At 58.2% G+C, this 15962-nt stretch overlaps 1 protein-coding gene across 35 annotated transcripts in view; it reads left to right on the top strand.

Moving 5' to 3' along the window:
- ANK2 (ankyrin 2) overlaps positions 1–15962 on the top strand; it is a 304698-nt gene that overhangs the window by 269124 nt on the left and 19612 nt on the right. For all 35 annotated transcript variants that reach the window (XM_036241837.1, XM_036241840.1, XM_036241838.1 and 32 more), the window contains 6 exons: positions 1492–1588; positions 3922–4150; positions 4817–4942; positions 6755–6877; positions 8605–8637; positions 10171–10192. In XM_036241837.1, the coding sequence (XP_036097730.1) occupies positions 1492–1588; positions 3922–4150; positions 4817–4942; positions 6755–6877; positions 8605–8637; positions 10171–10192 (630 nt within the window). The remainder of the gene's footprint in view (positions 1–1491; positions 1589–3921; positions 4151–4816; positions 4943–6754; positions 6878–8604; positions 8638–10170; positions 10193–15962) is intronic.

The raw sequence follows: 15962 nt of genomic DNA, 5'->3' as shown, positions 1-15962 counted from the left end.
GGGGATTGGTTCTGTCTTTACCCCGAGCTGCTGGGCTGACGTTGGGAAAACAAAGCAGAGGTTTGCGAGATGAACTGAATGTCGTCTTGTCCATTGGGAGCTGTTGTAACGTTCAGACCACTGCCCAGTGAGCTATCCCAGGGGATGGTTGTCTCGGCCATCAACACGCGGTGGCAGGCGGCGGGCAGTCCGCACGGCGTCCGGCTGATCTTGGCCCTGTTTCCCCGCAGCCAGGAGCTGCTGGTGCTCAGTGAATGTCCGAGCATTGCCGGTGGGCGTGACCGCCGTCCCTGGCCACCCAGGCACCGTGGGGAAATGTTCGCCCTTCGCGCTGGCCTCACCCTACATTTTCTCTCTCTCGTCTTCCCTTCTTGTTCATGTTTCTTCTGTATTCACGACAGCAAGCCGTTGAGACTACCCCACACGTTTAATCAAGTGCAAAATTTAGAATCCGCGGGCTGACAGGAGCACAGGCGAACCATGCGGCAGTCATGACCTCGCTCCGCCCCGGTCATTCATGGTCACTGTCATGACCTCGCTCCGCCCCGGTCATTCATGGTCACTGTCATGACCTCGCTCCGCCCCGGTCATTCATGGTCACTGTCATGACCTCGCTCCGCTCCGGTCATTCATGGTCACTGTCATGACCTCGCTCCGCCCCGGTCATTCATGGTCACTGTCATGACCTCGCTCCGCTCCGGTCATTCATGGTCACTGTCATGACCTCGCTCCGCCCCGGTCATTCATGGTCACTGCCATGACCTCGCTCCGCCCCGGTCATTCATGGTCACTGCCGGGCACTCCTGGGTGGCTTTCCCATGCTTTTTGGTCCACGTGTATATGATCAGACTTTCTGCCACGTGAGACAATGGTGTGCGGAGGTGAAACAGTAAGGTTTAGTGTGTAGGCGTGGCCCGCCCGTGTCGGTGGTCAGGGGAGGGTACTAGGTGGCCGAGATGCCGTCCACCCGGTTAGGCCTTTCCCTGGGCCTTCATCCACCTGTGGTGTTCATTGAGCTCTTAATGTTTTCCGAGTATGTTTTGCGGACCTTCAATTGCAGAGTGAGAGAAAATTTTATTTTATGAAAATAATTGCCTCAAGTGTAAAGTTCAGGAACAAAAAGAATCTGGACATTTTATTATTTTAACAAAGCCTTCAGCTCCTCGGTCAGTTGAAGGATCTTTTAAAATCATCCACCTTAAACAACTCAAATGTGTCTTCAGGGCCCGGCAATCACAGCAGAACCTCCGATGTCAGGCAGAGGGTGTGCCAGTCACCGGAAGCAGTTATTCAAACAGCCGCCCTCGCACCCTTCGGGGTGGCGCCGCCGTGGATCTCGGGGGGCCTGGGAGCTTGTAGGCGTTGGTCTCCACCGCGTCCCTGGGGGCCGGGCTGGGATTTCGCGGGTGAACGCGGCCAGAACCGCAAAGACTCACCTCACAAGCCGGAGTCTGGAATTCCGCCTAATCTTTCAACAATCGTACCTTTCAGGTGGGACCACGCCCGCTCAGTGGGAGGACATCACGGGGACCACGCCACTCACGTTCGTCAACGAATGCGTTTCCTTCACCACCAACGTGTCTGCCAGGTACCGCCATGCCCTTCAGACCAGCCCATGCCCCTCATGGCTTCTGTTTCGTTTTATTTTAAATACAGTCTGTGTTCACTTTCATCTTTCAAACAAATGGAATCGGATGATACACTAGCAAAGCTCAACCAGTCAGATAAAGTCTAAGGACAGTAAGAGATTGTCGGGTGTCACTGCGGGACCCGGACTTGTTTTAGCGGCCGCTGCGGATTTTCCCAGTCCCCGAGGACTTAGGGATGATGCATTTCCTGCAACAACATGGCCTGAGCCACGTCCCGACAGAGTAACGACACGTCGGCCCCCTCGCACGTGCCCTGAGACACGTATGCGCCTCGCACCTTGACGGCGCCGACGCTGTCTCGCCTCATTCCGTGGTGCTCCCTGACTCGATCTATTATTGGCTCCCGTGTGTGCGATCTTAAGGGAATGCGGGGCACTTTCCGCGCTTTTTTTTTTTTATCCTCACCCGAGGATATTTTTCCATTTTTTGTACAGATAGAGAGGGAGGGGGAGAGAGGAAGGGAGAGAGAGAGAAACATCGATGTGAAAGGGACACATCGAGTGGTCGCCACCCGCACGACCGCCCAGGGCCGGGGACAAACTGCAACCGAGGTACATGCCCTTAGCGGGAACCGAACCCCGGTCTCTCCGGACCGCAGGCCGACGCTCTACCTGCTGAGCCAAACTGGCCAGGGCTCCACGCCTTTGATTTATCACCACACAGCCTGGTGCTGTGTCCATGTTGCAGGTGGGGAAGCTGGCCTGAGGGGCTGCAGCTTGGACCCCTGTTCGGGGGTGGGGGAGGGCAGGGCGGCTCCGGGACACCGTGGCGGCAGTGGGTGTTGGCCCAGCGTAGCTCCTCCCAGGTTCTGTGCTCAGCGTCTGCACCCCACATCTTCACTCCGATGCCACAGATGACGAGTGCGGGGGGCACCAGAGGCTGTGCAGGGGTTCAGGGTGTGCACGTCCGGTGGTTGGAGAGGGAGCCGGAGGGGAGGTGCAGCAGGGGTGGGGACCTTGGACAAACAGCAAGGTCTGGAGGAGAGCAGAGGTGGTCGTGGTCTTAGGTCAGACCTGAAGCCGCAGCGGGTGGTTGCATTGTTTCTGGGGGCCCAGTCGGGAGACTGCCTGCCCCCGTTACTGTGTCGTGTGTCCCCGTTGAACTCCTGATGACGGAGGAGGCAGCGGGAACGGAGTGAGTCAGCGCAGCGGCAGGTGACCCGGCCCCCCGAGAGCCGGCCGCTGCTGAGCCCCGAGGGCTGTGGTGGAGGAAGCAGCCGGCGCCCAGCGTAGGCGCGTGCCCGGGGGCAGGGCATCGGACCGCCGGCCAGGGTTGGACGTTGGGGTGCGATGGGCGTCGTGCTCTGTTTGGGGTGACGGAAGGTCCTGGAAGTGTTCTGTGCTGAGGGCCGCGCAGGGTTGTGAACACACTTGGAGCCGGTGACTCGGCGGCGTCGGTGTGGTTAGCACGGCGCCCTTTATCTCCTCCGCATCTCAAAGCGGAGACAAAGCGGACAGACGGATGAGGAACGGGACAAACAGGCCAGGGGGGGGTCGAGGGCATCAGTGGAGTGAGGTTCGGGGGACAGGAGGTGGATAAACCTTTGCGGGTGTGTGGACAGGAGGTGGATAAACCTTTGCGGGTGTGTACATAGCAGATGAGATGTCCCCCTGGTGGCCTGGGCTTTCTCAGGAGTCGCCCGCCCTCCCAGGGCCGGGGCGAGGGGGCGGCCGGGTGGCCTGAAGCTCGGCCGACGTGCTGCCTGACATGAGGGGAGGTGGCCGAGCCCCGTCACGGGCTCCGCGAGGCCACCAGACTCCACAGGTCACCAAGCGGTGGTTTCCCCCGGGAACCAGGTCCAGCAACACCCACGAGTCCCACAGCGAAACCAGACTTTCGGATGGTTGGACTGATGGGACCTCGGTGCCTGAGAGGTTTTGAAAAGAACGATGAGATGAGGAAAATGAGGGTAGATTTACGGAGAAGAGCTTCAGGAAGATGGGGAGATCGGAGGAATAGGGGTTCCGCAGTGAGGTCCCGGTATGGCGGCCCCCGGCTCGCTCACGGACGGTGCGGGGACCCAGGGCACAGATTTCAGAACCCTGGGCCGTTGGAAGGGTTTCCAAGGGAGAAAATCACAGACGCAGGTGTGGTCGTCGGGGAAACACCGCCTGGTCCTCGGTGCCTCCCGCCCTCGCCTGTCCTCTTCCTGTCTCATCATCTCCCGCCCCCTCCCTTTTGCCAAGAACTCTTTGCAGCCGCTGCGGGAACTGTTGTGTTTTCCAGCTGGTGCACGTTTGTCTCAGGTAACTGACCCGAAATCGCTTTGCAGGTTCTGGCTGATAGACTGTCGGCAGACCCAGGAGTCTGTCCCCTTCGCCTCGCAAGTGTACAGAGAGATCATCTGCGTGCCGTACATGGCCAAGTTCGTGGTGTTCGCCAAGTCCCACGACCCCATCGAAGCCAGGCTGAGGTGCTTCTGCATGACCGACGACAAGGTGGACAAGACCCTGGAGCAGCAGGAGAACTTTGCCGAGGTGGCCCGGAGCAGGGACGTGGAGGTGCGCCCGGGCGGCCGGGGGCCTGGCGCGGGGGCCTGGCGCGGGGGCCTGGCGCGCCTCTGTGTGCAGACCTGTGAGAATAGCGCGTGAGGAACAGAGCCGCAAATAAAGACCAGTTAGAAGGTCACGGTCCACAATCAGCCCCTGTCAGCCGTGGGACCGGGCCTGCCAGGTGGCCTCCTTGTACACGCGGCCACGGGGTGTAAACATTACCTTGGGGAAAGTTGTGGCTTGTTGAAGAATGTGAGTGACGCTAGCCGTTTAGATGGTTTTATCTCTGCTCGTTCTTGCTAACTTTTCGTAGTGGAGACAAAAGCGTCCTCAGTGTGAATGTGGGGGCCCTTCTGCGTCGGTCCCTCTCACGCCGGAGTTTTCTTCAGTGTGGGTTTGGGCCGCGAAGCCTCGTGGCCCGACTCCTGGGGAGGTGGAAATGACCCAATCGGAAATTTAAATTTGGGACTTAAAGGTGTGTCAGTCTTGGGGATGACGTGACATGACGTCAGGAGGAGGAGGGGGGTGTGGGGACGTGCTGTCACGGGCGCGACGAAACGTCGGCAACTCGGTGGTGGCCGTCTGCCGGTTGGCATGTCCCGAGTGACACGGCCACGTCGAGTCCATAGCAAGTGGCCGTTGCGGCGATTACAGCCTGTGTTCTTGTCTCAGCAGGTGCTGGAAGGAAAGCCCATCTACGTCGACTGTTTCGGCAACCTGGTGCCGCTAACCAAGAGTGGCCAGCATCACATATTCAGCTTTTTTGCCTTTAAAGAAAACAGACTTCCTCTCTTTGTCAAGGTAACATTCGCAAGGACTGTAAACACATTTCATGCCAAGCAAGTCAGGATTGGACTTCCTTCAGAAGGAGAGAATGTTTGCCTTTAGTCCTCTGCAGCAAGTATGTCCAAAGCATTATCTGTAAAATTACGTATAAAATTCTGGAAAACCAACCGTTTCCATTTTTGAAGTTGAAATTCAACTCTAAGTCTCATTTGTAGACTTTGTTCAAGGACAAATAGCCGGTTCGTGAATTAGAAAGACTGGCCTTGCTTTTTCAAATTCTAAAGGAAGTCTCTCTCTCTTTAAAGTATTATTTCTTTTAAATATTTGTGCTTGTTTTTAAAATGTGTGAATTTCACAAACGAGGAGACCCAGAGAGTTCCGAGTGACAATCTGGGGCGACCCCACCTCCTCGACTAAGAGGTCACCCCGACAGAGCTGCGGCCGGCTGTGCTTGCACGGATCCCCTCAGCAGACATTTCTGGGGACCCTCCTGTGCCCCGTGAATTCAGTGTCTCAGTTTCGGGGTGTTAATACCTGTCTGGAGCTCGGCAGTGGCAGACACAGCCTCTCTGGACTGGGGGCCCGCGGAGGGGCTCACGTGTAAATGAGGGTCACAAGGGGGGCAGTCATTTGGTTCTGCACTCGTGTTCCCCGCTTCACACACGCACGTCACCGAATCCCCAGCAGGTCACATCAGGGACCCGTTTCCTACTTGACCCTCCAAGTGTGAGCCAGTGGCCCGTGTAGTGTCCGGGTCTGTTCGGTCCCCCCAGACCTGGCTGCGTCTCTCACTGAGCAGCTCTGCTCGGTGGTTCGGCCCGAGTGAAGCTGGGCCCTTGCCGACCACCCAGGACTGCTGGGGGCCGGCCGAGCCATCCCACACACGGCTGTCTCGTTAAACTACGTTTCGATGTCATTCATGTGCAAGAGTCATTGATAAACACCCCGATACAAACATGGGAAGGGACTCGAGTAGCCGTCTCTCCAACGGTGCCAGGGGCCAGCGAGCCCGTGGACAGGTGCCCGGCAGCCTAGGGCACGTCAGATCCAGCCGCGGTGGGATGCGGCTCCACACCCATCAGAGTGGCTGCGATAAAAGCAAACATCAGAAGCTAACAGATGTCGTGAGGATGTGGAGACACATCCCGGGCCCGGGAGTCGTGCTTCTCGGTCTCACCCCAAAGGAGCCGAAAGCAGGGACGCGGTGGCTTTCACCCGACTGTCCGTTCGGCACACAGGGAAGCATCTCAGACATCCTCACAGACGGAAGCGTGAACCACACGTGGCCCGTGCCTGCCGTGGACGCCATCTGCCTTCAAGGCGGTGGGATTCCACATGCTGCCACCAGTGAGCTCGGAGGCACGGGCCCCCGAAATTAGGCCGTCACAAAGGACAGACACGGCCGGAGTCTGGGTCCCAGGCACATGCGGAGACGAGGTGGACCCGAGGTCCCAGGGGCTGGGCAGCGGCGGCCGGGCGCTCGCTGGGTCACAGGTACAGGGCTTCTGCTGGGGATGATGAGAAACTCGGGGTTGTAGAGATGCTCACAGCTTGTGCGCGTGCTGGATGCCACGATCTGCAGAGACGTGGGAAGTGTGGACGTGGAAAGGCGCGTTTCGTTCGTATATTTCACCACCATTTTTTTTTAAAAGGCTGAATGATCGTTTAATAGTCATTTTAAACGATACTAGAACGTGGAGAACGGCGCAGTCTCGACCCTCCCAGCATTCTCGAGTGCAGTGTGTTCCCCAGATGCTTTGGGGTGTCATCCACTTAGAGAAGTCGTGCACGACCTGGGTGGGTGACACGGTGCCGTTCTCCTTCAAGGTGCGAGACTCCACTCAGGAACCGTGCGGACGCCTGTCGTTCATGAAGGAGCCGAAATCCACGCGCGGCCTGGTGCACCAAGCCATCTGCAACTTAAACATCACCCTGCCCGTCTACGTGAAGGTACGGAGAAGGCCGCCCGGCGGTTTGGGCGCTGAGGGTTCATCTGCAAATCCTCGGCCCCGTACAAGCAGGGACACCAAACCGAGTACCTATAACAGTCATTGTGGATAAACTGTGATTCCCCATCGAAGTGAGGAAAAAAGTAGCTCCACCTTATTTCACACCAAATTCTTTTCTTTTAAACGTTTTTTTATTGATCCTAGAGAGAGAGGAAGGGAGAGGGAGAGAGAGAGAGAAACATCAATGAGAGAGAACATAGATCGGCCGCCTCCTGCACCCCCCCCCACTAGGGATCCACCACCTGGGCATGTGCCCTGACCGGGAATCGAACCGGCGACCTCTTGGTGCAGGGTCGACGCTCAACCACTGAGCCACACCAGCCGGGCAAATGCCTTTTGATGAAAACATTTCTATAAGTGCATATTGGATATGAAAGACAGAAAATTTGCATTTAAGACTTAACTTTCTGGACAGATTTTTCAATAGCAAAGAACTGACTCTGTCTTCACTGTTACCTCTGCCTGCCCTCCTGGGCCACACCGGTGCCTCGCACCCGAGCATCCGGCCGGACCGGCGGGTTCCAAATATCCCATTCAGAGCACCCTCTCGACAGTTTGCCTTGTTGCTAAAATAATGACCTTATTTTATAACCTATATTTTAGGAGTAGCCAATTCATTTTCCAACTATTTTAACATGATTAGTATACAAGATACTCCCACATTCCAAGGAGCAGATGCGAAACATTGTTGAAAAGGAAGAATTCGTTAATTCTGACCCAGGTCTAACTACCTGCAGGTGTTCCGTTCTAGGCAGACTCGCCCCGCCAAGAATTACTCTGCAGTTGCTCTTGGCTGTATAGACTCATTCTTGGTGACTCCATCAAACCCAAGAAGACCGCTGAATGAATTATACATTGGGAATCACTGTTTTATTTGAAAGTATTTTAACCAGTTTCCCTTCCCAGCGGGGAGCCCCCACCCGGGCAGGAGGCAGCCGCCACCTGCCGACGTTCCTGAGGGTGGGGCAAGGTCCGTGGGGACAGGTGACCTGGGAGGGGACAGTATTTAAACCCCTCAGTCTGCTCTCCACAGAACAGAGCCCCCCCCCCCCCCCCGTGCTGGCTCTTACCCATCAGCCCACTTTTCTTAAACTATTCTAACCCGAGATCGCGAAGCTCACAGCATCCTGTGTCCTTGTTTGATGGGCGCGGTGAATCCGCCCTCTCCGCAGAGGTGCCGAGTGTGGCGCCGACTGTGAAGTGTTCGTTTCCGTGGCCCACGGATCAGACCTGCCCGTCTGTCAGTAGCTGAGAAAATATCGTGACAGAGGCCACATGCCTCAGCTGCCCCTCAGAATTTGCTGGCTCTTGGTTGAACCCCTGCGCGCTGAGACGGGGCTCCCCGTACGCGTGTGTGCCAATGTCCTCACGCCCTCGGCGGATGGGTGCCGTCCGGTCCCTTGACTGTCCCTCGTGCAGGCTGCCGGTGACCGCGCACCCGAAACCCGTGTATTTGTGATCATGGTTCTTTGTCTCTGGAATAACCTCCGGACTTTTGCATTTAAATCAGTCCTTTTGAAAGTTTGTGTCTCTGTCCTATAAACTGTTGGTGAGAAAAAATGAGCACCCCGAGGGAGTGCCGCTGGGGGCGTGGTGGGCGCGGCTGAACCCCGTCCCTAAACTGTCTGCTCTGCTTCTCTTTCCACCCGCGGGCGTCTGGGCGGCAAGGAGTCAGAGTCGGACCAGGAGCAGGAGGAAGAGGTCAGTGTGTGTCCTTGTCGCTTGCTGATGGCTGTGTTGTTGCCTGAATGTGATCAGAGCCTGGGCCTTGTGCCCCAGAGGCTGTGCCCACCGCTCCAAGCCGTCGCCCTTCTCAGAATTGCCGCCATCTCTGCAGCGATACCGCTGTTGTGCCAGCTGCTGAGGACCAGTCCCGATCTCGATGGTTCTCAAAGGGTGGGCGGCAGGTGCCTGGAGGCCAAAACTATTTTGTGGGCTCTGAGCCGTTATTCACCTCTTGCCTGGCATACCATACCTGCACCAGCCATGACGGCGGTTTCCAGAGGCCCCACCATGGCGGCGGTTTCCAGAGCCCCCTCCCCTGTGATGCCACCGTCACTAGGCTACTCGGGAACGTGGCTGTGTGCACTTGGGGTCCAGTGTTTCCTCAGCTCCATTTTTATGATACAGATTCATCTATGTGATCAGACATAGAAGGCCCTTGGGCTCCTCAGTAATTTTTAGGTGTTAAAGGGGCTCAAGACCAGAAAGTTTGAGAACCACAGAGACCAAAACTAGGGAGCACGTGGGTCACCCTTGGGGCAGGCTCCAAGGCCCCGGGCCCCCCGCCCCCATCACAGTGGCGGACGCGCACCTCAGAGGTCACCTTGAATAAGCATCTGTTTCAGTCAAGCTTAGCGTGTGTCCAGTTCCCCGTAGATACTGAAAACGCCCAAACGTTACCGTAGAAACGGAGGAAATCAGTGGGGAGCCCTCGTCCTGACTGATTAACATCCGGGTCCTGTTTCTGAGACAGACAAGGGCAGTTGTTAGAGTGGCACGTTAATGTTCTCAGATACGCTAGCTTCATTTTTAGTGTTGTTCCAATGGATTTGAAATGCAAAAATAGAAAGAAAAATGCAGTGAGTGCCCCTGCACCCACCCGGGGCCCGCCGAGGCCCTGTGAGTCCAGGCAGGACAAGAGGGCACCACAGGAGCCTGCGGAGCCCTTGTCCGCTGGACATCCCGTCGCCCTCTCACTCCGCGTCCTTCCGAACGGGGCCGGGTCACCACAGCTGGTGGGAGGGGACCACCACGCCTCCAGCTTGGCTGCGTTCAGACGAGCCCTTGCCCGAGCTTCGAGACTTTCTGTTGACGCGTTTCGGGACCTGTTCGGGCCACGAAAGCAGTCAGCTTGTGGCTTGTGGTGAAGGACAGAGACGTTATGTCTGCAGGACGCATCCCCCGGCGTGCCGCTCGTCCTCGGCGACGCTGACACCCCCTGACTACCCGTCGCCCCCGCCCCTGCCTTGCCCTGCGAACTCGCGGGGATCACATCCTCCCGGGAGCTCGCGCTAGGGAGGGCTTCCCGCCCACAGTCTAGAAGGGGATTCGTTGTTTCAAAGTTTGGGTGAGAGTCAAGGAGACCGTCGGGAAGGATTTGCCCAGGGTCTGGCCCCGCACACTGGTCCTCTGCACAGGTGATCGCGACGCGGAGCTCGTGGGGGGCCGGGAGACGAGACGTCATTGTAACCATTCCATTTATGTATGTGTTTTTGTTTGTTTTTTTTCCAGATCGATATGACATCAGAAAAAAGTAAGATTTTAAATGAAATTAACTTTGTTTTGAAAGCTGGCTACAGTAAAGACAAGCATGAACTAAGATACAAGCTCATTGCCATTACTAACCACGATAGCAATTACGTTTTATATCCGTATTAATCATTAATGTCTACGTAGAAAAGCAGCTGGCCAGTTACATCACAAATACGTCTGACGTGTGATCTAATTAGCAGTAAATGCAATGACTGTTCGTCTGCGCCTTCACTTTCTCCCAACCCCCGCTGCCCCCGCTCTGCTGGTTAGAAACCCGGTGTTGTCCGCTGGTCCGTGTAACATTATTGTCACCTCACTTTCTAGAAGCCCGATGCCACAGTATCACTTTTCCATCGACCACCTCGGATTCCCGCGAGGGCTCGTGATTTCTGTGGCCGCACATGCAAACGTGGTGCTGTGTCCCTGCCCTGCCTCCCCCTGTGGCGAAATGGTCGGCTCCCGTGGCCCAGGGCTCCGGGGGAAACCTCCCGGGAGCAAAGAGCCATGAATTCAAAAAAATTAAAACCGCCCAGATGTAATCCCTGGTCACAGCAGCCTGTTATAGAGCCGATTTTGAGGAACGATGCCAGTCCTGAGCGTGACTCGGGCGGAGCACAGTGGTCCCCGGACTCCCAGGGTCAGCGTCCGGGACGCGTCACGTTGGCGCCTGTTCCGGTGATTCCGGCTTCCTGTGTCGAAAGCCTCGGCGCGTTTAGGTTTGTTTACTCACGTGTTTATTTTTCTGCCCCCAAATGCTTCAGGGGAAAAAAATCTAATATTGAATCTTTACTCATTTTTAGATTTATTTTGATTCACTGTATTGAGGGGTGGTATCCCCAAGAGGAGAAGACCTAGAACCCTGTTCGGATGGTCGCCTGGCCCCGTCCAGTGATCTGAGGGCCCTTGAAAAATCGACTTAGCAGAGTATAATCTCCTGCCGAGTCACAGAGATGCTTTCCGTCGAGGCCTCTCACCCTCCTGTGAAGTCGGTGCTCAGGACCAGAACACGGGAAGTTCTGTCTGGGCGTTTGCACTAGTTTATATTTGGACAAGTCTGTGTTACACAGATTGTTGTCACGTATTTTTATGTCCACGGAGGGCATCTCCTCGACAGATGCTGATTCTCCCAAGAGAAGGCACTTTTGTTTATCAGAAAGATATGTTATCATTGCCTTCAGTGATTTCATTTCTTAAAGAATTTTAATTTTGTGCTCAGAACCACTGTGCTTAGTTCAATGGCCCGTTGCCCTGTTCCTTGGATACAAACTCAGGGATTGAAAGATCCCCCGGCTCAATCAAGACGTAAAACCTCCCTCAGTGCTCCAAGGCCAGGGGCCTCCGGGGTGTCCTGGGTGTTGTGAATTTTAAATCTTCAAAGAGAGACTCACGTTTGGTTTTCTTTTCATTTAAAGACAATTGTTCATTAATATCCACCTGGGCATAAAATAATGTCCAGAGAGGCCCTGTGGGGGGACCGCGCCCTGAACTCGGGGCGCTCCCTGCTGAACGCTTCGCCACAGTGGGGTGCAGCTGTCTGTCCGTGTCCGACCACCCTCCTGCCTGCCCCGCCCCATCTTACTCCACCTTGCTTGGCATGGAAATAACTTGGCTTACATAACTGTGTGTGTCCGTGTGACTGTCTGCCTTGGGCGCCACGCAGCCCTAACCTTGGCCTCACACACGTTCCCACCGTGGTTTCCGTTGTCCCTCCTTTGCTCTCTTTGCCTCCTCGGCCTGCCCAGCGGGGGTGCAGGTGCGGGGGCCAAGGAGCCGCTCCCTGCCTCCCGCACACGGCCGCGCCTCCGCGTCAGGTGCGGTTTCCTTAGACGGAAGGCCGGTTGGCAGCGGATTCAGACCCTCTGTCTGGAGTCCTTGTGTACGGCGGACGGGGACACACTGTGCTCAGAGGGGGACACACTCGAGTGCTCCTGAGTTTGCCCCCGACTGGCTTTCTCCCAGAGGAGAGGAACTTTCTGCGGTGTCTAATGCTTTTTCCTCTTCCCCACGTTTGTTCTTCTTTCCACATTGGTCTGTGATACCGGAACAATCTTGAGATGCCTCCATGTCCGTTCACTGTGCTCGTCTGTGCTTGACGCGTGACGTGTGCGAGTCGTGCGTCTCAGCCTTGTGGTGTGTGGGTGCCTCTCGTGAGAACATTAAGCAAGTTATTTCCTGCTCATCTCCCTTTCCAGTTCTTTCTCCGTTAGCCTTGCTTTGCTCTTGTGTCCGACACCTTGTGGCTTCACCACCCCACCCATGTGTTGCCCCCTCAGCACGGCGGGAAAGACTTGGTGTCGCTGGTCCGGATTGCGCGGGCCAGTGGCTCCTTTGATTTCCGTTTCACTTTCGATGTTTTTCATTCGCATCAAAGATGATGAGACAGAGTCTACAGAAACATCTGTCCTGAAAAGCCACCTGGTGCACGACGTCCCCGTCCTGGCGAGTCCGGACTTGCTCTCGGAAGTGTCCGAGATGAAGCAAGACCTGATGAAGATGACGGCGCTGCTGACCACGGACGTGTCCGGCAGGGCAGGGCCTCTCGGGGTGAAGGAGCTGGCCAGGGCAGCTGAGGAGGAGCCGGGGGAGCCCTTTGAGATCGTGGAGAGCGTTAAGGAGGACCTAGAGAAAGTGAACAAGATCCTGAGGGGGGGGGCCTGCTCGGAGGGGCAGGGCCGAGGGCCGGGGTCCCGGCTGCAGGGGGAGCTGGCGGACGAGGAGTGGGTTGTGGTCAGTGATGAGGAGATCGAGGAGGCCAAGCAGAGAGCACCCCTGGAGGTCCCCGAGGTCCCCTGTGTAGAAGTTAGACTAGAGCAGGAGACCCGAGCTCAGGGACAGAAGGACGCCGCCGGGCTGGTGAGCTACCTCACGGAGGACCTGAGGTCCTACACGACCGTCCCCCGAGAGGACCCGAGGCCGGGGCCCCGCGCAGCCGGGGACAGGCGCCCTGGAAGCCACGGGAAGGACAGTTCCCCGGACGAGACCCCGAGGACGCAGAAGCAGCCCAGGCCAGGCCTGGGGGCGAAGAAGCCAGTGCGAAGGAAACTGAAGGAAAGTCAGAAGCAGAGGGAGGGGAAGGCACCCGCGGGCGCAGGGAGGCCAGAGCCTAAGAAGGGCAGCTCCGAGGAGTCCTTGGACGAAGACACAGAGCTGGCCCCCGAGCCACTGGCCACGGGACAGGCCACGTCCCCGCTGGTAGAGGAGACCCCCATCGGCTCCATCAAGGACAAGGTGAGAGCCCTTCAGAAGCGGGTGGAAGACGAGCAGAAGGGGCGAAGCAAGTTGCCCGTCAGGGTCAAGGGCAAAGAGGACGTGCCCAGGAGGGTCAGCCCCAGGCCACCGCCGGCGGCGTCACCCCCTCTGAAGTCAGACAGGCGGCCACCAGCGTCCCCCTCCTCCAAAGCAGACAGACAGTCTTCTCTCACCTCTTCCGCAAAGGCCGACAGACACCCTCCTGCGTCGTCACCGAGTAAAACCGAGAGACACTCACCCATGTCTCCCTCCACGAAAACCGAGAAACACTCACCCGTGTCTCCCTCCACGAAAACTGACAGACACTCACCCGTGTCTCCCTCCACGAAAACCGAGAGACACTCACCTGTGTCTCCCTCCACGAAAACTGACAGACACTCACCCGTGTCTCCCTCCACGAAAACCGAGAAACACTCACCTGTGTCTCCCTCCACGAAAACCGAGAAACACTCACCTGTGTCTTCCTCCACGAAAACCGAGAAATACTCACCTGTGTCTCCCTCCACGAAAACTGACAGACACTCACCCGTGTCTCCCTCCACGAAAACTGACAGACACTCACCCGTGTCTCCCTCCACGAAAACTGACAGACACTCACCCATGTCTCCCTCCACAAAAACCGAGCGACACTCACCCGTGTCCCCTTCAGGTAAAGCAGACAGACGTCCCCCGGTGTCACCTGGGAGGACAGACAAGCGCCTGCCCGTGTCTCCTGCTGCGAGAACAGAGAAGCGCCCACCTGGACCGGCCTCCGGGAGAACGGAGACGGCGGCGCCCGTGTCCCCCACCTCGAAGACGGAGCGGATCGAGGAGACCATGTCCGTCCGGGAGCTGATGCAGGCCTTCCAGTCCGGCCAGGACCCGTCCAAACACAAGGCTGGGCTCTTTGAGCACAAAGCGGCCAAACCAAAGCCGCTGCAGGACAAGGGCAGAGTCCGGGCAGAGAAGGAAAAGGGTCCGGTGCCAGCCCAGAAGGAGGCACAGAAAACAGAGAGTCACACCCTCAGACGAGGCCAGAGATTCCCGGGAGCCGCAGCTCCCGAGCCCAGAAGAGGGTCCCTCGGGGCCTTGGGGCGCAGAGAGGACACAGTGGGAGCGCAGGAGGCTGCTGCCAACCACAGGGCCCCCGGCGAGGAGCTGGACGAGCTCGAGCGGGCGGACAGGGACCTCCAGGTCAGCCCCGACCGCAAAGCCTCCAGCGACTTCTCCGAGGCCATCAAGCAGGAGCTGCAGCACAGTGACCAGTACCAGCAGTTCCGCCTGCGGGAGGAGCCGGTGCAGGTGCAGGTGGTGCCGGAGCAGGTGCTGGTCAGCCCCCTGCACAGGGCCTTCCCTCGGGAGCCCGGCAGCGGGGAGCTGCTCCCCACCCTGGCCTCCGCGCTGGGCGGCAGCTGGGAGAGCCTGCGGCAGGAGGGGGCGGCTGGGTCTCCGTGCGGCAGTCTGATGGAGGGCACCCCTCAGGGCAGCTCCGAGGAGAGCTACAAGCACGAGGGCCTGGCGGAGACCCCCGAGACCAGCCCCGAGAGCCTCTCCTTCTCGCCAAAGAAGGGCCAGGAGCAAATGGGGGACACCCGTGAAACGCCCCCCTTGGAGACAGACATTCCTACCGGTGAAGACTCTCCGTCCGCCAAAGACACTCCCGAGGGCACCGAGGAGCCGGGCGCAGCCGTCCCCGTGGGCTTGGAGCTGAGGCCCGGGGGTGAGCAGGAGGCTACCCCAGACCCTTCCGGAGAGACGGGGCCCACCCCAGAGGGCCTGGGCACCTGCACTGGGCCCTCAGCAAAGGGAGCACCCGCCGAGCGGAGAGGGGACCTGCCCTGCCATGACGGTCCACTGGCCCAGGAGACACAGGCTGGGCCTGGAGCTCAGGGGCCCACAAGCCCCCCGCCCTCACCGCCCTTCCAGGCCCCTGCAAGGACTGGCCAGTCCCAGGCAGCACCCCGCAGCCCCCCGGGACTGGAGCTGCCACTCTCTCGCCCCGACACCACCGAGGTCCTCAGCCCCGGGGCTGACGAGTCCCTGGCCGTGAGCCACGCCGACTCCCTGGAGGCCAGCCCGGTGCTGGAGGACAGCTCCTCGCGCAAAACCCCGGACTCCCTGGAGCCCAGCCCCCTGAGGGAGTCCCCCTGCCACGACTCCCTGGAGGGCAGCCCCGTGGAGCCCAAGGTGAAGCCTGGCTCCCTCCCAAGTCACTTTCCGCTCCCGGCAGCCGCCCCCAGAGCGGAGCTGCTGGCCGACGGGGGGCCGGTGCGGTCGCGGCTGCTCCGAGACCCCGACGGCAGTGCGGAGGACGACAGCCTGGAGCAGACCTCGCTGGTGGAGAGCTCGGGGAAGAGCCCCCTGTCTCCCGACACCCCCAGCTCGGAAGAAGTGAGCTACGAGGTCACGCCCAAGGCCTCGGACGCCGGCGCCCCCAAGCCGGCCGTGATCCAGGAGTGCGCGGAGGAGGACGACTCGGGGAACGGGGAGAAGAAGAGCTTCACCCCGGAGGAGGAGATGTTCAAAATGGTCACCAAGGTCAA

Source organism: Molossus molossus, unplaced genomic scaffold (assembly GCF_014108415.1).
Source record: "Molossus molossus isolate mMolMol1 unplaced genomic scaffold, mMolMol1.p scaffold_m16_p_4, whole genome shotgun sequence".
Taxonomy (NCBI): domain Eukaryota; kingdom Metazoa; phylum Chordata; class Mammalia; order Chiroptera; family Molossidae; genus Molossus; species Molossus molossus.
This window is presented reverse-complemented; position numbering and strand designations above follow the sequence as displayed.